General features: G+C 42.9%; 1 protein-coding gene across 1 annotated transcript in view; it reads left to right on the forward strand.

Annotated features, from left to right (window-relative positions):
- CACNA2D3 (calcium voltage-gated channel auxiliary subunit alpha2delta 3) overlaps positions 1–21,577 on the forward strand; it is an 858,873-nt gene that overhangs the window by 607,944 nt on the left and 229,352 nt on the right. The window contains exon 14 of the mRNA XM_059389977.1: positions 7,850–7,867. Within this exon, the coding sequence (XP_059245960.1) occupies positions 7,850–7,867 (18 nt within the window). The remainder of the gene's footprint in view (positions 1–7,849; positions 7,868–21,577) is intronic.

Consider the following 21,577-nt stretch of genomic DNA (forward strand, 5'->3'; position numbering starts at 1 on the left):
ATTTTGTCTCCTGACTCTTCTAACATTGTCATAAAGATCAAAACATGATGCTGTGTTTTTGTGAGGAACTTTCACATATGCCATTGGAAATCTTTTGAGGCAGTTACTTCTGAGAATTATTGAAGTTGAGCAAAAGTACAGAACTTTCTGAGGAATCCCTTGATTTGTGCAAGTAAAATCTAGTCGTGAGCAGCCGTGGTGTATCCTAGAGATGACCAGCTACATGTATCTATGGGAATAATGGGAACCCCGGTCTCTTAGGTTGTCCCTATGGCTTCTACTAAGCTGGAAGCCACTAGAAGCTAAGTCTCCTGGATAGACATGGGGCTCAAATGATGCCATGGGCCCTGAGTTCTGCCTCTGTGACTCACACCTTTCATACTGTTGGCCTTACTCTCTGGTCCCATTTGGTGCACTGTTCCCAGAGGTGCATCCCCTCAGACTCTAGTTGAGAGAGGAGAGGGAAGAGGAGAGACATGGGAAGAGGGATATAATTATTGATTACTCCTATAAAAGTCCTCACTAGATCAGTTTATGTCATTTGTCCACTCTTAGACATTTGCTGTAGCCAGGGGAGAGCAATGAGTTGGTTGGCTTAGGTCTTGGCACTGTCTACATCAAGGATCTTGGAACAGAGCCTTACCCAAAATGTGGGAACTACTACAAAAAGAAGGGGCTTATGTTGAGAGCAAAGAGATGCAATCCATTGTAAGAGTTACATACTGCGTAAGACACCTCCTCCAGGCTTTGTCACTCCTCTACATAACCACTGTGAAAAAGCAATGGCCCAGTGGGGAAGACTGTGACTCCAGGTCCGTGGGCTCGTTCATGGACCATGAGGTACTTGGTTATTAGTGTAATCCCTCATATACTGTAAGATTGGGGCCCACTCTGAAAACCACAGAGGTTACAAGGTCAAGGTCAAGGGGTAAAAAGAGTAACATTATGGGCCAGTGGCTGTTGTAGGTTCTCAACAGGTATTTATTTCATGTAATCCTCCCATGAATTCCTTGTAGTAGTGTTACCATTACAGTCTCACAGATGAGAAATCCAGAGCCCTAAGATAATATATTATTGCCCAAGTCCTCACAGCTAGGAAATGGTAGAGGGAGGATTTGATACCTGTCCTACCAGACTCTAAGGCTCTCCCCGCCTCACCCCTTCCTTCCCGCTCCCTTTCCTTCTCTCCTTTTTCCTCTCCCCCTTCCAGCCTCCCTTCCTTCCTTCTTTCTTTCTTTCCTTCCTTCTCTCCTTCCGCTGTCCCTCCAACAAATAGGGACTAAGTGATTAACAAGGGCCAGTTACCCTACAGGTGTAGTCTGCGGTAATCAAACCATGAATACAGTAGATGTGGGTCCTGGATAAATCTTAAAATCTTCTGTGGAGAGGTAATTAAAATGTCAACAGGAAGATTCCAGAAGGTGATACATGCTAAGGCAGGAATCAACAAGATGAAGTCATAGAAAGATGCTTGGTTGAGACAGGGCCTTCAGTCAGGGGAGCGGCCACCAGAGCTGCCGTCGGACAGATGGGTAAGAATTGGTGAGGCCAGGCTTGTTGGGGGTGTCAGGGAATTGGCATGGCCAAGGGACAGAGCATTAGGTCACCAGAGAAAATAGCCACACACAGCCTCTGAGGCAAGCGAGGGCTGACAGAGTACCAGGTTTATACGTTTAGATTATTCTGGATGTAGTATAGAGATGGGGCTGGGGGGAGGAGTCAGAGCGAGGGGATGGGAGAGCCACGGCGGTGGCTTGGCATGGGTGGCAGAAGCGGCTGGATGTGGGACAGAAACCACCCAGCCAGACCTCAGCTCATCAGAGCCCTTCCGTCCTTGGTGTGCAGGTTTTTGAGTTTGAGCCAATTAGCAGAACTTCCTCTGATACATACGAGGAATAGGGATCTTTACCCACATTGCTTAATGAAGAAGAATGGAAGATTGTAAATGCAAACACGCACAAGAAAAATAAATGAACACAAGGAAACGTTGCAGCAAGCCGGGATTTATCGCTCATTCATAAGGCCTGAGGCAAAGGGCCAGTTTTACAAATGGAATAAACATATGTAGACCAGGCTTTTTGGGTTTTTTGCCTTTTTTTTCTTTTCTTTCTTTTTTTTTTTTTTTTTAAATTTTTTTTATTTACACATTTGGCAGGAGAATACTTTGTTTCCCATTTGGTCTTTACATATTTCACAGTGGAATGTGTTGTTTTGATCAATAGTTCTTTAATGGGAGTTTTATTTTTGAAAAGGAGTCCATTCAACTCTGGAACTTCATTGAGCGAGAATGATGGCTGGATGTCCCCTCCGTTGCCCCCATGACTCGGAGCAGAACTCTGAGATAGAAATGAAGTGAACAAGGATAGTTAAAACAAAAGCACGCCGTTCCCTTGGTGGAGGCACTGTCTCACTTAGAAGCACTTTTATTGAGCGTCAGGGACTCAGGGCTCTCCGATCTCCCACTTCCCCCATGGCTCCTCACCGCTTTTTTTACTGGTTCCCTTCAGCTTCCAGACCTCTACCTGGTGGGATGTTCCTGTTCTGTCCCTGACACAAGCTCTCCTCTATCTGTGTGCACTCCCTGAATGACCTCGTCAGAATACTGATGGTGACCATGCTCCCCACCCTACGCTTCTGCCTGCAAGTCTAAAAGACATCCCAAAATTGTCAGTTGTAGACAAAACCCAACTCTGGAGAACTTCCCTCAAATATTCTCCCCCCTTTGTCTTCCTCTTTTCAGTAAATGGCTGTTCCATTTTTGCATTCGCATGGACAGAAACCCGTGGATGCACGCTTGATGTCTCTCCTTTCGTATTACCATATCACTCTCTATTGAGTCTACTCTGAAATAGATCTAAGGTCAGACCACTGCCCATCACCTCCACCACTAGCACCTTGATTCAGTTCTCCATTATTTCTCATCTGGATTATTCACTGCCCTTCCTACTGGTCTCCCTTTTTAAATCCTATCTTTGCTGTTTTCTGGCCATATGATGTTGTAGTTCCATCATCTATAAAACTAAGGTAATGATAGAACTTACCTAATAAGGTTCCTGTGAGTTTTCAATAAATTAACATAGGTGAAGCAGTTAGAATGGCGGATAGCTGGCCGTAGCTGTTATAATTACCTGTCATTACTGCTGTCCTCACCATCCTAATGTGTGGTTTTCATCCTCAAGATGACCTCATAGCCTAGAATGACTGCTGGAGCACCAGCCATCACAGGTGCCTTACTGGCAGCAGGATGGAAGGAATCCTTTTAAGGACACTATCTGGAAAAGCCATATCCATGAATATCTCACTGACCACAGCTGAACCACTTAGCCACACCAAACTCTAACAGGGTCATATAGCTATCCTGGCTAAAAGTTTGGTTTCTGTTACCAAAAAAAGAAGGGCAGAATGGCAGTTACCACAAGTAGGAGTCACTAGACCATGAATGGGAGGCATGTGGTATTAGGAGGGCATGTGATGAGGGCATATGATACAAGAGGTCAGACAAGGCTTTTCTGAGGCAATGATAACTGACCAGAGAAGTAGGCATTTGCTAGGCAAGCAGGGAGGGGTATGAGGGAGAGTCCAGGATGAGGAGAGTGTAAGTGCAAATGTCTGCAACAGGAGAAGGCATAGTAAATATTTATGCTACATGGTTACATCATGCACCACATGCCGAGAACTGTGGTAAGCTGGATTTTCTGTCTCCATCCAGACTCTCCCACCAGGGGTGGTGCTGGAATTTCTCATTCCCCTTTCCATTATGGGAGATGCCCAAATGGAAAGGCCTGAGAAGTCCCTAAGTCCTTCAGGAGCTTGGGTTGGTGCTAGTATCCTTGGTCTGCAGGAGGAGCGGCACCTTGAGCCTGATGGTTAGAGGAGAGGTGGGGCTGCCGAGAGGCTTGACTTTGACCCTCAGCTTAAGCATTTCCTGCCTCAGTGACCTTGGCAAGGTACTTAGCTATTTTAACTATTATCTTTTCCTCATCTATAAATGGGATGATACTATTGTCTAACCTGGAGGTCTGCTGTGAGGACCAACATCCCTCAAGATGAAAAGCGCTTAGCCAAGTCCCTGGTCCGTTGAGAGTGTCCACTGAAGAGCAGCTTGTGCTGTTTTTATGTTGTCTTCATCTTCATCACCTCCCCTCTCTGTTCTCTTCCAGTTGACACTTTCTCAGTTTTTCCACATTCAAGTGTTAGGTATCTCATGGAGGCATCCAGCGCCCAGCTTTTCTTCGGGAATGTGGGAGTCCAGAGCCTAACACTACTTCTTTCTTCCTTTACCCTTCCTTTTAAAAAGTTACTGGAGGGTGTGCACTTGGATAGAGAATAGTGCAACTTGGGGCTATGCAGCCTGGAAGGAACCTGAAGCTGCCCATGCAGACCCTTCTATAGTGTGAAGAAACAGGTCCAGAGACAGGAAGCCTGGCTAACCATGCCAAGGTGGCTTTTGTGAAAGAGACATTGCCTCAGCTTAGAGAAGTTCCCAGGCTGGTTTTATGTGCATCCCTGGGTCTGCTCATATATAGACATCCATGTCAGATGTGGGAATCTGAGAGTTCACGTCCATCCTTCAGTCAGAGACATTTCTTTTTCTCTTGACAGCTGTCAGCTTGGGTTCTCAACATGGTGTGTTTGTGGAGGTGTGTGGATTCAAGGTGGTTCGCCCAATTCTCTTTCCCTAACATGGGCATGCCCTAGTAACAAGGTACCTTCTTCAGCGAGGCAGACACCAGTTACAGGCACAGCTTAGAGAACTTCGTAGACTTGCAACGGAAATACCCTCCTGCCCTCATGGAGCTTGTGACCTAGCAGGGGAGAGACATGAAACAAATAAATGACATAGAAATCATAGATGTGCTCAGAACTACAAAGAAAAAGTACAGGAAGACCTTGAGAGATCATCATGTCCAGCGATAGGGTCTGCCATTCCTTGGTTTTTAGCCCACAAAGGACACTGCTATGTGGCTCTCACATTCTTTCCAACAAAACTCAGACATAACTTCAGAATCCTTCTCAACACAGCCCTCCAGACAGCCATTACTAATCAGTCAGACTTGGCTCTCAAGACAAAATGCATTGGCCATTCAAGATTTGGCCCATTTCCCAGCCCTCCCTCCACCATCCTTTTTTACAGACAAGCATCTGGCCAAAGGCTGGAAGGCACATGGCTCAAGACTCCAGCCAGAGGCCCCCAAGTGTCCAGCCGGTCAGGTTCCCAGCTCAGGCTCGTGGACACCGTTGGTGGCCATTGGGTGGATGGTGTGTCATCAGGAGAGCCGGCCCCCAAGCAGTAGCGTCTTGTGGCTGCTAGCGATCTGATCTAAATTTGCTGTGTTCTAATCTGAAGCTCCTTCTCAGAGGTCCAACCTGTTGAGGGCACTGCAAGCTCTAATTTCTGTTCCTTCAGAGCTCCGATAGGAAAGTGATTCTTTGTTCTCATGAGTTATTTCTTGAGGAAAATATATGTTTTGTGGAGAGTTTGAGGACAAGGACATCACCACAAAGGCCTACTCTCTCATTTTCCTTCTCATGGGCTTAAATGGGTGAGTCAAAAAGAGGTGTTTCCGGCTTGACTGAGATGAAGCTTCCAGAAAGAGAAAGAAAGGGTAGCTCTCCTTTCAGGGGCTTGTCAAGTCCGGCAGTTTGTGCAGGACTGAACCTTTGGTATTTATTTTACAGTTCATCAAACATTTGTAATTCTCAGCCCCCCACTGCCCCACATTTCAGATGACAAGCTGTGATTCAACACAAATGCTTTCCTAAGGAAACGTGCATTTATCATTCCCTTAATGTTCGTGTCTCTAACATTTCTTTTCTGTTGTATGAAAAAAATGTTTACTATTTAAGAGATCTTGAAGTGATCCCTCATTTTAGGCTGGATTTCTCACCTCTTGATACATATTTTCTGAACTCTTAAGAAGCACTAGAGGAAGGGCGCCTGGGTGGCTCAGTGGGTTAAAGCCTCTGCCTTTGGCTCAGGTCATGATCTCAGGGTTCTGGGATCGAGCCCCACATTGGGCTCTCTGCTCAGCGGGGAGTCTGCTTCCCACCCCCCTTCTCTGCCTGCCTCTCTGCCTACTTGTGATCTCTCTCTGTCAAATAAATAAATAAAATCTTTTTTTAAAAAGAAGCACTGGAGGAACTCACAGGCTTCCTTTTTGAGTAGTGGTCACCATAACCTTGACTAGAATGAAAGAATCAGAAAAACATGTTTATACTATTCCTGTTTCCTTAAATTGGGAGACCTTTTGGGATAAAATTGCTTGAAAAACGAGTGTTGGAGAGGTTGGGTCTGCCCTTCATGGACATCCTCCAAATTATTCTGGAGTTGTCTCTGAGAATCAAGGCATTTTGTTGGCTTGGGTCGATCCCTTCTGCCCTTTGCTGGATTCTGTCCACAGGTTCAGGGCCTTAGGAAGCCCTGGGCTTACTTAGTGCATATGAAGAAAGAACATTCTTCCCAGGGCTAAATGAATGGGAAAGGCAAAAGGTTCAAATGGGCCCCCAAAGTATTGGGTTTAGTTATCTTGCATCTTCCAGCACTTCCAATGTTATAAACTCCAGAGAGACAGAAAAGTCTGCTAATTTCCTAGTGCTCGTGGCCTTTACTGTGTGAGTTTGGTCGAATTTGCACCTCCTAAGGCATCCCAGCTCTACAACTTATTATCTATGGAACATTATATAATCAATTAGCCCTCTAATTTCCATTTTATTTTTCATCTATAAAATGAAGATAATGAAGGCACCTCTATCAAGTTGCTTGGATTCGCTGGGGTAATGCAAACAAAAGGCTTTAAATGGTGCCTGGTGATGAGTTCACACACAATAAATGTTAGTCTCCACGATGAGAAGTCAGTCTTGAAAATGATGCAACTCCTAGACTTGGTACTTAACACATGGATAATGGAATTTCCATTTCAGATTAGAAAAATGCTTTTCAAAACACTGTATGCTCTCATGGCAGGCACAAATACAGTGGCATTAAACCACAGCCTAATAGTCTCAAGGTTGAAAAATAGACAAGTATGTCTCATAAATGTTCATCTTTTCCCACATACCTATAATTTCAGTTTCTTGCCTCTACCATTGGGAAAGCCATTATGTCTTATTTTATGGATTAACTGACTGCCTTTTCATTGTTCTTCGAATACCGGCTTTATTTCAAATGCACAAACCCTTGTGCATGCTTTCTTAAGCACCAATAAAAAGAACAGTTAATGTGCGACAAAGCAAGAAAAAATGACTTTAAAAACAGAACATTCTTCGGATGGTCTTACCTTTATGTACAGAAGGGTTCCTCAGCGTTGGCACAATCGGCATGTGGGCTGAGTAATTCTTTCCCGCGGGGACTGTCCCCTGCGTTGTAAGGTGTAGAAGCAACCCTGGTCTTTACCCACTAGAAGCCAATAGCTCTCGCTCCCTCCCCTCACCAGTTGTGACAACTGCAGGTGTCGCCAGGCCATCCGCCTCCACTAGGAAACCACTGGTGTGCAAGAAGGAGGAACTGGGTCTTGGAAATGAATGTTTGGGGCCCCAGAACAGAAGAGCCTCAGGTCGAGCATGGCGGGAAGTTGCCAAACTGCTGGCCTGGGCGTGGTGATTCCTAAAACATGTGCTCACGGATTGTGTGTTGAGATTACGGATACAGAAAGCAGGTTGAATAATCAGTCCCACAGCATAATTTCGGCGAAATGACCCAGCTTTAGTTTTATTTCCCTTGTTTTTCTCCCAGTTTTGGTTTTTCCATTTGCCAATGGTGATCAAATGAAGTTTTACAGTTAATCTTGACTTTTAATGTAATGATTGCCTTTTTCTTTTCTTTTTGTCTTGTTTTCCTGTTGTTTTTCAGCTCCCTCAGGCACAAAAGGTAAACTGTTTTCTGTCACATTGCAGTCACCCGCGGAACTCGCAAACTGTGCATGTCTCCATGATTTTGTGCATTCAGTGCTGTTTGTGACCAGTGAAATGGTTTTCCTCTTAATATTTCAAAAGCCTGAGGTTGGGCAGGAGCAGAAAGGCCACCAGACTCATCTGTCCACTGTCTCCCTGCCAAGTTTGTCCCATCAAAGAACCCTCTCATGGCCAGTAGTTTGGGGACAACTCTGCACCCAAACATTTTGCTAAGAATTCTCAAATAATAGGTCAAGAGTAAGTTCAGCACATTCCTTCAAACACAGCATTCCAGGTCTTCCCTGAGGTTCTTTCCTAGGGATACAGCTAATGTGAATAATTTGTGAGACCCGGTGACTAAGTTTAGATGCTGGGCTGTTGAGTCAAATCTCTGAAGACTCGTGTGGGCTTCATTAATTGCAAACTCAATAGCTCCTTTGCTTGTCTCATTGCCTGTACCACCTGGAGAGCATTAGAGCAAAGTTCTTGCCAAAGCCAGACCCTTTCACTGGTCCTCATTGTCTGTCTGAGATGATCTGGTTTCACCACGTAGAATGTTCTCTGTCTAGTAAGAGTCCATGTGATTGCCCTGCTGGCTTTGCCGTGTCGTCCCCATGGCATGTCATTGTATCCTAAGGACAGTTACAGAAGAAAACATGACACATGATGCCTGCTGACTTGTTCTGGGATATTTCACAAACACAAGCAAGATTTCCAGAAGACACAGTGATTTCTGGGGGCCAGATGTGGGTTGGTTTGGTTTCAAGAGTTGAGGTAAGGCACCTCCCGGAAATGTAAGCAGTACCTCCCAAGCTTTCCAGTTTGGAGCAAAGATGATTTGATTCCTTCCCGTTGAGAGAGATAGCACAACTGCTCTACAAAAGACAGTCTGTTCAGACCATATGGACAACCAGAGGCCTAGAAATCATTACACAATTACTCAAATATATTTGAGATATTTAAACAAGGCGAGACATGCTAGTGTGTGACTTGGCTTGTGGTAATGTTTGATTACACTTCAGTGGCATCACAAAAAGACTGAACACTTCATGAAAAGTTAAAGGATTTGAGGAGAACAACAGCTTCCAGAGTAAATATATGGTCAGAATTCCGCATTATCTGGAAGGATCAGCATCTTTAATAGGTCATGCTTTCTTAATTACCCACATTTGAAATTCCTTTGTAAAGAGACTTAACGAAGTCAGTGCCTAAAACTGGACCGGCCTCAATGAACTGGCATTTATTCATCAAGTTTCCAATGATCCATATACAGAAGCACTCTGTCGTAGAAGATTCCTCATGAATTTGAGGTGCTGTCAGCCATGGGATTTTTAAAACAAGGTTCAAAACAAACCAACACAGGAATATGGTAAGAACAAAGGTTGCTGGGACATACGGTTCTTCAGTAGCACCTGGTTCCCTGCTCTCTTCCCTCTTGTCACTCACATCACATGCCATACATGTAGAAAGTTTGCAATTGAGGAGGATGCCCCAGTGCCTTTGCAAAAGACATCGAACTATTCAAGGACTTGCTGTGCAGCCCTCTGTCACAAGGAGTAGCTCTGCTCTCCACCCCTCGCAATTCCTCACCAGGGATACAAACTGTCTTTTTATTAAAACAGAGAAAGGTACTTACCTTAAAAATTATTAAGAGCCCTGCATGAAATGGTCTCAGAACTCCCTGGAGTCATTTCTGGGCAATTAAGCTCTTTGGAGAAGGAGTTTAAATATAATAAACCTTGGGGATCTGGGCTGGAAAGTGGTGTGCGGCTGAGGAGGGTCTCAGTGCAGGTGGAAGGCACCTCACCTCAGGACAGCTAGTCTCAGTGGCTGGTGGATGAGAGTATGTGCCTCTCACACCCTTCCCTTCTCCATCCCCAATGTTACTTCAGTGACAGTTGCAGAACACTCTTCTGGAAAGAAAGGTTCCTACAAGCATCAGCACCTGCCCCCACCCCCACCGCCCCTGCCGCCTCAAACTCATTGTCCTGCTGGTTGACCAGCAAAGAACATGGCGGGTGGCATCCCAGCGCCACCCATTTGTGACCATGGGCAAGTTAATTGACTTCTTGAATCTTCAGGATTCTCTTTATTTAACAGGAACAATAGACTAGTTTTCCAGTTGTGTTATGAGACTAGAACTGGCCATATGCTAAACACTCATAAAACTTAAGAGTTTCCACGGCTATTTTCGTGTCTTGGCTTCTGATGCTTTCGAGCAGCAATCAAGGGAACATATGAGCAGATCCCCTGGGATGTGGTAGTCTGGGGAGTCTGCAGTGATTTGTGGTCCTGACTCAGGCCTAATGAATAATCAGGAGACAACAAAAGTGCTGGGAAGATACGTGATGCTTCTCTGGTTCACAAAAAACTCCGCGTTACCTGACTTCACCTTTTACGTGGTGTCAGAGGGAAATGCAGATTGGGCTTGAAACCCCAACAAAGTGAAGGCTTCCAGGGACAACTGTTTTGAGAACTTTCTTCCCAAAGCCTTTGACGTTACTCATAGATTTCACCCAGCCATGGACATGATTATGATGATCCCCTTCCAAACCCAAGAGTTGTTGTTCCGGGGGTAAAAGGGAGGCACCTCCAGCTGTTATGTCTTTGGCCTGCTTTTCACATGAGGTCATGGGTGCATACATTGGACCATATGGTGTCTGCATTTGTGCTGTGTTTTTGTTGGAATCTCTCTTAGTATCATCTGCAACTGTTTTCTCCATAAATATTTTAAATAGTTATGTCTCTGTAAACATGCTTACTTTAATCTCTTAGCTGATCTATCTCTAAAAATGTCCCATTTGGGTATCCCTCATGTGTATGGTAGTCATTAATGATGGTTGGCTAGAAGTTATGGCTTTCATAATTCTGATATTTTGAGGGTCTTTCAAAACTTATCTTCTAACGTATGACTACTTTCTAGAACAATGGTTTGCAAAAAGAATTCCATTTTGTTTTTGCTGTGATTCCTTTCTAGAGTCTATAAATTTCAACCCTTGCTATCACCTTGGGATAACACTAACTGGTGATATGCCTCATCGGTATTAAATATTTTCACCAAATGCAGCGAAGTGTCCTGAAGTTTTGGTTAAAAAACCACGTAGCAATACAGACTTGTTGCCCTCAAGCCATCACGAGTCTGTTCTTTTTAGTGGAAACTGACCCACTTTCTCCAGGGGGTTGATTGTCCTACATTGAACCATGAAGAAAGGTCCATATGTAAGATAGGTTTGCCTTTTTTTTTTTTTTTTCCTCACATGGAACTTCTTGGCTTCTACAGAAATATCTGGGAGATCCCATTTTATGATAATGACACAGCAGAATTACCCAAAGCCATTTACAAGCCTACATTCAGTTGCCATTCTTGGCACAAATAATCCATTTTTTCAAACTGCATATTCATTTAGATGGGTTTTGTCTATGGGAATGAAACCTGGGTTGTTCACCACACAGTTAATCACTGTGGAGTGGGACCTTGAATACTTAAAGGCAAAAATACTCTTGGGGGAATTCCAAATTTCACTATGTATAGGCGTTAACTTCCTCTCCCACCCCCGTCGGGAACCCCTCTCCTTTCTGTTGTGCTGCCTTCCCACAACTTTTGGAGTTATGTCTGAGACCGTTCTGTGGAGGTTTCGAGAGTGCGCTGTCTGGCCCGGCACTAGATTAGTTAATATCAGTCTGAGAATTCTGAGCAGCATAAGCATTTTTCTCAAAACCGTAGTTAAAGAAAACCACATCTCTAATCCTGTTTGGGACAGCAATTGATGCATTCAGGGCTGCACAGTATGGCAAAACGACCCCTGTTTAATAGCCCGACATGTTTTGTTTCCTGTTAGGAATAGCTAACTTGCCTCCTTGAACAAACACAGCAGGGCTCAGGTCTGTTGCTCTATGCCTGCTGTGATACTCTGGGCTGCTTAACTTGTATGAGGACCCAGGAGTGCATAAATTAGCTTCTTAAATGGAGGTCGATTTGGGGGTTTTCTTTCAGGATGGAACTGGCTTATTAATATCCCCCCCCCCCGAGTGTCCATGGGATCCGGAATCCATTTGCATATTCTTTGTGTCCTTGTTTATATTATATTTAGGAGGAATAAATGGAAGCATTCATTTCCCTAAAGTTTTTCTTCCCTTTTTGCTTTTTTTTTTTTTTTTTTTTTTCCCCTCCCCTTCTTTCTTTCATTGGTCTCATGCCTTAGGTCCAAACTTGTGCAAGTAGAATCTGGCCCGTTCTTATCTCTGGGTAATCAGATTTCAGCAATTGTGGGGCATCATTTATCATTCTTCGCCTCATTTAACTTCTGTACTTTGAAATGTTGAATTAACTGTCATTGAAAATAGAAAATTGAAAGTTTGCAAAGCTGCTGTTTTCATAGGACTCTAGGTCTAGTGATTTTCCTGTTCCATTACAGTTATATAACCAGCAAAATCCGTGCAAATCAAGTGTGAAACTGAGAGGTGGTAACTATTTACATTTGGTTCTGGTCTATGACTCATTTGCTTTTACCTTTACTTGCTCTGTGTGTGAATTATTATATCTTGTTTTGATAACCCTGTTCCCCCCCTTATCATTTACTGTTTTATAGGAACATGTACAGGCATCTTTTATAGGCGTCCCTGAGCTGGGGCTGTTGTGATTGCCTACACCAAGTCTGTAAGATGGTAGCTGACACTTGAATTAGGAGATCCTCTCTGTGAATAAGGCCAGGAAGGAAGAAACCAGAACGAGTCTAGCCACTACAGCTCTCCCATGACTTGTGTGCTAGAACTCTGGAGACCAGAGTCACAACATGTTGCTGAACCAGAATGATGATCACAGAGCCCCATACTTTATTCCCCACTGTAGTTCTGTGTGGGTAGATTGGTGGCAGTCCAGATCAGCTGACAAAGAAGGTGTAGTTTGCCTGTTTCATATCCATGTGAGTCTTGGCCAAACCCTCACCCATGGCACTCTCCAGCACTGTGTTTGAGACCATTAGTATAGGCATGCAAGACCCCCAGATTCAAAGGGCATGGCTCCCAGTGGCAGAACAGCACGGAAGGACTGCAAACTCATATGGATTGGTGGGGGACCATGGAGTTCCATGCAGAAGCAGATTCACCTTTCTTGTTTGAAAAAGTTAATTGGTTAATTTTAAACTCATAATGTGTGTTTACTTGTATATCTGGAAAAAATGTTCAAGTTTCATCACATTTTCATATAAATTGGAACTTTCATAAGATTTTATAACAAGGATAAAAGCAAGGTAAGAACCAGAATCCAATTATGAAAAGATGGATATATATATATATATATATATATATATATATATATATAGTTTAGTTTTTAGCTTTTACACTGTTAGACATGAAAATTGGTTTAATAAAAAACCACAAAACAAAACCAAAACAAAATGAAAAACTTCCAAGAATACATTGCTAGTACATATGAAGAACTTACATACTTGCATGTTTTAACCCAGTAATCCTCCTTCACAGAAGAATGTAACCTAAACAGATCAGTGACTTGCAATTTTACCTATAATGAGGAAAAGAAGAACCAACATATCCAGCAATAATAAAGTGGTGGAGAAAGTCACCCAAGTTCCAAAGGATGGGAAGCTATTATAAAATTGTGGTCAAAATGAAATTGAATAATTTAAGAACATAGTTTTAAAATCAGAATATAACATTTTATGAACAATATGTTCTTTGTGCGTGTGTGCGTGTGTGTATGCATATAGTTGTATAAAACAGTACTGGAAAGAAATACATAGGTGTGCCTCATAGTAGCTATTCCCTTCTGAGAGGAGAACAAGTATTTTGCTTTATTCTTTTTTTTTAATATTTTTTTAATATTTTATTTATTTATTTGAGAGAGAGAGAATGAGAGGTAGAGAGAGAGCCTGAGAAGTAGGAGGGTCAGAGGGAGAAGCAGACTCCCTGCTGAACAGGGAGCCCAATGCAGGACTCAATCCCAGGGCTCCAGGATCATGATCTGAGCTGAAGGCAGTTGCTTAACCAACTGAGCCACCCAGGCATCCCTCTTTTGCTTTATTCTTAAGAGAGCTCTGTACTTTTCATACCCTGGGTGGGGAACATGTATTTTTATAAGTAACTAGTTATATTTATAATAAGAGTGAACTAAGCCTATTTCTCATAGTGAACTAAATGTATTACTCATAAATGGACAAATAAGGCTTAGCCTAATAATTGTCTGCTGAGCCTAACTCACATAAAAAACAAATGAAAAACTGGAAAAATCCAAACTCAGTTTTAAAAAACACATACAATTACATAGATTCTTGGTACAGATAGCTCTGAACAGAAGATATGCTGTCTTACATGTGACAAATCTAAAAGCACCTTTATCAAAACTCCTCATTTTCTAACAGAGAAATCATCTGTGATCTTTAGTCAAAGTCCCAGTCCACATGAGATCCTTAGAGCAACATGGACCTAACCTGGGTGGTCCACAGAAGTGCAGGGGCACGGTCGAACCCGGGGGCTACCTACCCTACTACAAACACCTCATTTGGAGGTGTCACCTGTCCTACTCATGGGTCAGTGCAGGGCTGGTCGGAAGGAAAGGCTACAGTGGCTTTCAAATGGGAAGAAGGGAGCAGACGAGTGACCTTTGCCTGGCTGCTATTTGGAAAGTACTGTTCCCACACAGTCCAGCCCTTTGTGGTGTGCACGAGTAACAGAATGGGGCTGTCCCACTCTTAGGGCAGAAGGAAGAGAGCCCAGTTGTCTAAGGACCAACTATAAGGTTGGCGGGAGGTGGAGTGGAGGCCCCACCCTGCCAGCCCTGCCTGGCAGACTTGGGCACAGGACGCTAACGCCCTGAGCCTTGGTTTTCTCCTTGTTGTAACATCCCCTTTACACAACTCTCCTGAGAAGCACATGAACAGTGCTTGCCAGGACCATCCATACTGAGTGGCCAACTGGAGGGGAAGCCGGTCATGGAAGGAGCAATGCTACTCATCATACTAGTAGTATATTTTGTTTAATAGAAACAAATTTGACATAAATAAATTAAGAATGGTTTTGAAACACTGAGGTAATCTGATGTTCTCAAAAGAAAAAAAAAAAAAAAAAGGAGTATTTTTGTTAAAGCCAAAAACCAAGAATTGACTTAAAGATCCCTTGTATCTCAATGCTTTCTTGTCCCAGACTTAATGTTTAATGTCTTAGGAATTCAAAGTCTTTAAAAAATTCTCATGGATTTAAGAGATGTGAATGTTTTCTACTATTTCTTTAAATCAAGCATAACTATAAAATATGGCTGTCTTGAGGTGTTAAAACAAGTCAAACCCTTCTCATAACATTACTAAAATGAAACTGCCTTTTCTTTTGAAAGTCAAAGAAACATCTGAGTAAAAACAATGAAATTTGAAGAAATTGTTTTTCATTGCCATTTTCTTAGCTCCCCCAAATAAATATATACACCCTTTTTTCTTCTACACAGAAAGGAAGGCAGAGGATTGAGGAGAGCTGTTTCACAAAGCCAATGAATTTGTCTGTGGTGGCATTAATGTCAGCATGACTTATGTCAAGCTTAGAGACTGTTTTGAAGAGGACATCAGAGGACACCTGATATTCTGATTTCCTTGTTTCTAGATGCCATTCCCCAAGGCTTGCTTATTGACCCAAGGGTGATCATGAGCTCAAAGGGTTGCTATTTTGAGAGTTCCTCTGTATTTATGGATAGATTTAGAACAACTGTATCTATCATGTGACACACTAAGATGTGTTTCCTCAAAGCAGCCCATGAATCTACCCCTTATTGGTCAAGACCCTGGAAGAGAGAGTATGATTTAAGGGATACCTGCATGGAATCTATTCATGAGGAAAAGAATCAGAGAACCCAGAAAGTGTGGGGTTCCATGAGGAAAGCATTTGTTTTGTGATTGCATTACTATGTTTCTGTGAGTTCTGTAAGAGAGAAGAAGGGAGAAGGTATGCACCATAAAGAACACCATTCATTTTGACACAGGGCTAATGAAACTCAGTGCGTTCATTGACTCATCCGGAAACCAAATCTATGTCAAAATGTAAACTATGCCAAGTCTATATGAAATCAATGCCAAATCACCATCAATGATATTAACCTGACTTTATGTGTCCTCATTGGTAGAGATTTCCTATGTGGCAGGTGTGGTACGAAAATGCCATGAATTACTCAAGAGAACATACACACACACAGACAAACACACAGACACACACGCCTGCGCTTGTGCATGTGCACCATATACTCATAGGCAGAGCCTTGCCTTTCTCAAGTTTTTTTTTTAGCATAATATTTTCATACGCGCTATTCTCGTTTTTGCTGGCAGAATTTATCTACCTTATCATTTCTTTCCATTGCAATGAGATTTTAATGTTAATGAAGCAACTGCCTTTACAGTTTTGTTTTGTTTTTTTTTTCTAAACGAGTCCTGTATTTGTTGGGCTGGTCATAGTTCAGCTGCCCGATCCTTTTCCCAGTCATGTTATTCACTGGTCAGACCCCCAATTAATGGCTCTATAGTCATTACAAATCCTAATGTAGCCAGGTTCCTGGAGAACTGCAGGATGACTCTGTTCGAGCTTCCAGAGAACTCATGCCGGAGGGTTCGACTGAAATGACCCTCTGGGGTTAAGCCGGAGCAGTTGTGCAATCCTGCACAGCCACACGACCAACAAGTTCAAAAACGGAAAGCTAGATGTTTATCCCTTCAAATTAACTTGAAGGATTTTGGAAAACCCAGCCTAGTTTCATGAGGTAGAAAAATGTCAGGCGAAGGACGAATGCCATGGTATGGACTTTCTTTTTCCAGAAATGACTCACAGGACGGAACCACTTGCTGAGTCAGGAGCCCTTGTGTGCTTGGATTGGCCCCATCCATGTTGGCCCAAGCCTGGGAGGCAGTAACCCGTCTGCAGGCTGGGTGCGTCTGCAGCCTCTGTCCCTTCTTTCCCCGCCCCTTCCTCCCCGCAATTCCCTTCCCAGTCTGCTTCCTTCCTAACCTCCTTCCATTTCACAGTTACAGTAACCAGCCCACGCCCCACCCCAGCTGCTTCCTAAGGCCTTTTGTTGGCCTAGGAAAGCCACGATGTTCTATCATGGGATAAAGGAATCATATTTTTCTATTTTGTTTATGCAGTTCAAATGGAGAGATGGATGGAGTGTTCTAACTTGGAGCTCATCGGCTCCTCTCCCCTCCCCTAGAATGGTCCTGATGAGAGCCTCTGTCCTTGTGGGATGTGCCATGAACTGTAGTGGAGGCTTTATATCTATAATTCTACTTAATCCTCCCAAGAACTGTGGACGATAGTCCTACTTTAGCAATGATTAGCGTGGTTCACTGCACTCCACGATCCTTAAGGCAAAAAAAAGAGGCCCCAGGAGAGAAAAGGACAGGCTTGCCCAAATCCTGGTACCACATCGCTGTGACTCCTTTTCCTCCTTGGGAAATTATAAAATAAATAAAAGGGCAGGACCAGAATCCATTCTTTCCAGGATCGTTCGCTGAGGGCTTCCTAGGTACCAGACCTATGCTAAATGCTCATCTTTGTCCTTCACAGAAAGGAGGTTGAGGGCCCGGTGATTGGGACAGGGCCTCTAGCATCAGATGGTCCAAGGCCTAAATCCCCACCCTGATGCTCTCTGAACGGGTGCCAGATCCTTTGTGCCTTTATTTCTTCACCCACCAGATGCTCATGGACACTTTGCAAGGTCTATGTCAGGGTTAAATCTGAGACTACAAAACTATAAAAACATTTAAAGCGGTGTTTAGTCCTAGCAGGTTGTGCTTGGGAGTAGATACAGATGGATGGGTGGGTGGATGGATGGATGGACAGACAGAAGGACGGATGGAGTGAAGGATGCATAAATAAAAATGACTCAATAAGTTCGGGTAACCTGCACTGGGATTTAATTCCAGATGCTTCTATAGCTGATTCTCCTCCCTGTGCTGTTTTCCAGAGAAGTCATAGTGTTCAACTAAGCTGTGGCATGAGCCTCTGTCCCTACCAGCGGCAGCGGCATGTAAGCACCAGCTGCTCAGAGACTCCTTACGGTCTCACCATGCAGGGGCAGGCCCCACACACTCAGATACTGAGCGAGGGAGGGAGGAGTGAGCAGAGGCCCCAGGACAGAAAAGGACAGGCTTGCCCAAATCCTGGTACCAAATCACTGTGACTCCTTTTCCTCCTTGGGCCTCAATTATAAAATAAATAAAAGGGCAGGGTCGGAATCCGTTCTTTCCAGGATCATTCGCTGGGGGCTTCCTAGGTACCAGATCCATGCTAAATGCTATGGATAAAAAGAAGGATCATTCCCCGCTTCTGCCTTTATAGTTTACAAGCCCTCCAGAATTTTCAGTTTTTCTTCCAGCGATGGTGTTCAGTGACTGCTGTATTAACAGTTTGCACAAATTCGGTCCTAGATGGTATCTTAGGTTGTAGAGTAAATATGATTATCTTTGTAGTAAAGTTTGAGAACATCTGGTTCCCATTTCCACTTCGTTAGGGAAGGTTTTATGGAGGAAGCGACGTTTCAGGGGGTCTTTAAACAGGGGGAAGGTTTTATTCCGGGGCCTTAGAGCTCCAAGAGTTGACTGTATGTTCAAGCATCTATTTGGGAGGTGTCTAAACCACATTTGTGAAAGTATAAATGCTCTGCTATACTGAGGGGTGGGGGCCAGTCATGTGTCGTAGCCCATCATGAATATTAGCCAAAATCCAGTGCCCTATAGTAATTTGTATTGTCATTATTCTGGGACGATCTTGAAATAAGCATGTTGTACCCTAATCACCAAACAAAGCAGTCTCCTAAAACAACTTTCAGATATGTCGATCTGTAATATTATCTCGCCCATGAGTTTCCTTACATAATGTGGCCATGGCCAAAGACCGCATCTCCCCTCTGTCTAAATGTTTCCTAAATAAAATGTATTCCCTGCTCAATGACATATCTCAGAAACGCTGGGAAGAGAGGAAACAACATAAAATCTTTCCCGAATAGTAACAACTTTATTAGAAAAAATTCATTCTGAGATTCTCATACGGATGTTCCAACATTATCCAACACTATCACTCACAAAGCTGTCTTCAGGTTGTTAAGAAGAGAAAGAGAGGGCAAACAATTGAGTTCATACAAGATACGAAGTTCAAAGAGGGAAATCTGTTTGCTTTTGAATTGAGACAACTTAAAATACAGTAAATCTCATAAGAATTTAGGGTCTCCAAATCTCAGATGTGAGTAATAATAATGATTCAGTAAGAAACGAATATGTCTTGGCTAAAAGCAAAATATCATTTATGAGCATCCTCGAGGACTGAGGACTGACCTTTACCAAGACAATCAAATGCAAAGTGAGGGGGAAATATTACTTGAAGAGTCGCGTATTCTTGTTTCTTCTAATTTTCCACTTTCTTCTTATTCTTCTACTTTCTACTTTGTAATGCCTTATATTATTTAGAATCCAGGCGTCTTCCACAAATGTTGAAAGATGCCAGTGCAAATGAGAATCTAAACAATGGTTGGTGTTCTCAAATTGTCTAGATTTTAAAGGGTCACAGTTAATCTGAGTGGCACCATAAAAGATAATCCACATTGCTTACATTGAAAGAACCAGATCTTCAATTAAAAATAGTAATGCCTGGGGGCACCTGGGTGGCTCAGTGGGTTAACCTCTGCCTTCGGCTCAGGTCATGATCTCAGTGTCCTGGGATCGAGCCCTGCATCAGGCTTTCTGCTCAGTGGGGTGCCTGCTTCCCTCTCTCTCTGCCTGCCTTTCTGCCTACTTGTGATCTCTCTGTCAAATAAATACATAAAATCTTTAAAAAAAATGGTAATGCTTGCTTTTTAAAATCTCTTACTATAAAGAACACCTAAAATGCTGATAACCAAAAATATGTTTATAGCTCAGAATATAAAAACTTTATCCTCATAGCATTTTCATGTCAAAGTATTAACATAGTTTGTTTAAAGAAGTATTTTGATCTTTATGCAAAAAGTTTTGTTTGAATAGGATTACTATTACTATTTATTCTAAGGCATTAATATTCATTGCAAACATATGCTGTTGGGTGATTTTATTTATAAAATGCTGTCTGTAGATGAAAATTAATGGGGATGTTCTTTCTGTTAAAATTTTCAACCATACAGAAAGGAGATTAAAGAAAAAAAAAATCAAAGATACAGAGATAGACTACCAAAAATGATTTAGAAATCTTTTGGCTTTATCACTGGAACAAGTTATTCTTTCTTTCTCTTTTCATTTCAAAGTGGCTTTTTAGGTTATTGAGCAAATGTATTTTTAAATATGCATAGTTGTGTAAAGCCTGTCACTTAAAACTGACCACTATTGAAACAGCTAGTAAACTTCATGATTATTGCTAACAACTGTGGAGATCTAAATGAGAGTAAAGTTCAGAGTCAGATGATGTTAACATCAGCCAAGCAGATAATGCTGATACAGTGCACAGATACTTTTCAAACATAAGGTGCACCAACAGGGTTTAGTTTCCACATTTCAGTGGCTTTCACTTGTTCTTCCTCTGGAGCATGTCTGCATCTCCAGCAGGTGTCTCCAGGACAGAAAATCAACACCCTTCTTTGAGTATGGCTGTTACTAGATTACTTTCCCTGGTCTCTGTTCAATATTGAAGATAAGGGATGTTGGGATGAGGGAAGGAGTGGGAAAATTGGGGGAGGGACTGTAGGTAGGCATCAAAAGGATAGGTATAAAGGACTTTTTGGTCTGGGAATAGGAGGGAAGGTCCAGGGATTTGTTCCTGTGGAGGGTCTTTACATAGCCACATAGTCTGCTCATGTGCCCTCTTCCAGGTCTCTGCTTCCCTGTTGCCCTCCCTGGTGCTCTCATTAATCTGCAGTTTTATTCTGGTGGCTTTCTACTGTTGGCCCTCCCCTTGCCACAGTGTGAAAACTGAAGGACCTGGCTGCCATCTGTTCCCATCTTGTTCCCTTTGCCCCTCATCATATGCTACCAAAAGAATGGCTCTCGGGAATTCCCAGATCATTGGTGAACTTAAACTCATGGAGAGAGCAAAGGGAAAACCTCCCCCTTCCTGCACTCCCTTGTCACATTCTCAGAACCTGCACACCTTGAAGAATTAACTTCTATTTAAAGATGTACGGAGCTGTGTTTTTTCACCTCTTGGTCCTTTTTTTTTTTTCTCTGTCAAGCTACAGGTTATTAACAGAACCATGAGTTTATATGGCCTGTCTTTTCTCCCTCTGGGTGGGGAACTAAGTGACATCACCTGCCTTTTAAGTATATTTTTATTGCTAACTAAGGCTATCCTCTGGAAAAGGCTCATCTTCCAGGACCTTGTGCCTGCAATTCATAGGAAGTGCCACTAGAGGGCGGCAGTGTCTTTTCATGGAGGGCAGGTTGCTTTTCATACCAGGTGTTGGAAGGAAGACACAGCAGAAACCCAGCTGTGTACTCACAAATTATGTACACATGTATCAAATATTTAAGTATTATGGTATACATTTATATGCTGTACTCCATTAACATAGTCAATATGTTGATTGACTTTAATAAGAAATAAAAACATATAAAAGGGGTAACATAGAGAAGAAATATAATCTTTGAGAAGAGTTGGTGAGTTGGCCTTTGTCCTTGGCTTGGAGCCATTCTCTTCCTGAGCTGAGTTCCCCATTTCTGCACAAACTTCTCTTTGAGCC

The sequence above is a fragment of the Mustela nigripes genome, chromosome 2, assembly GCF_022355385.1.
Source record: "Mustela nigripes isolate SB6536 chromosome 2, MUSNIG.SB6536, whole genome shotgun sequence".
NCBI classification, from domain to species: Eukaryota; Metazoa; Chordata; class Mammalia; order Carnivora; family Mustelidae; genus Mustela; species Mustela nigripes.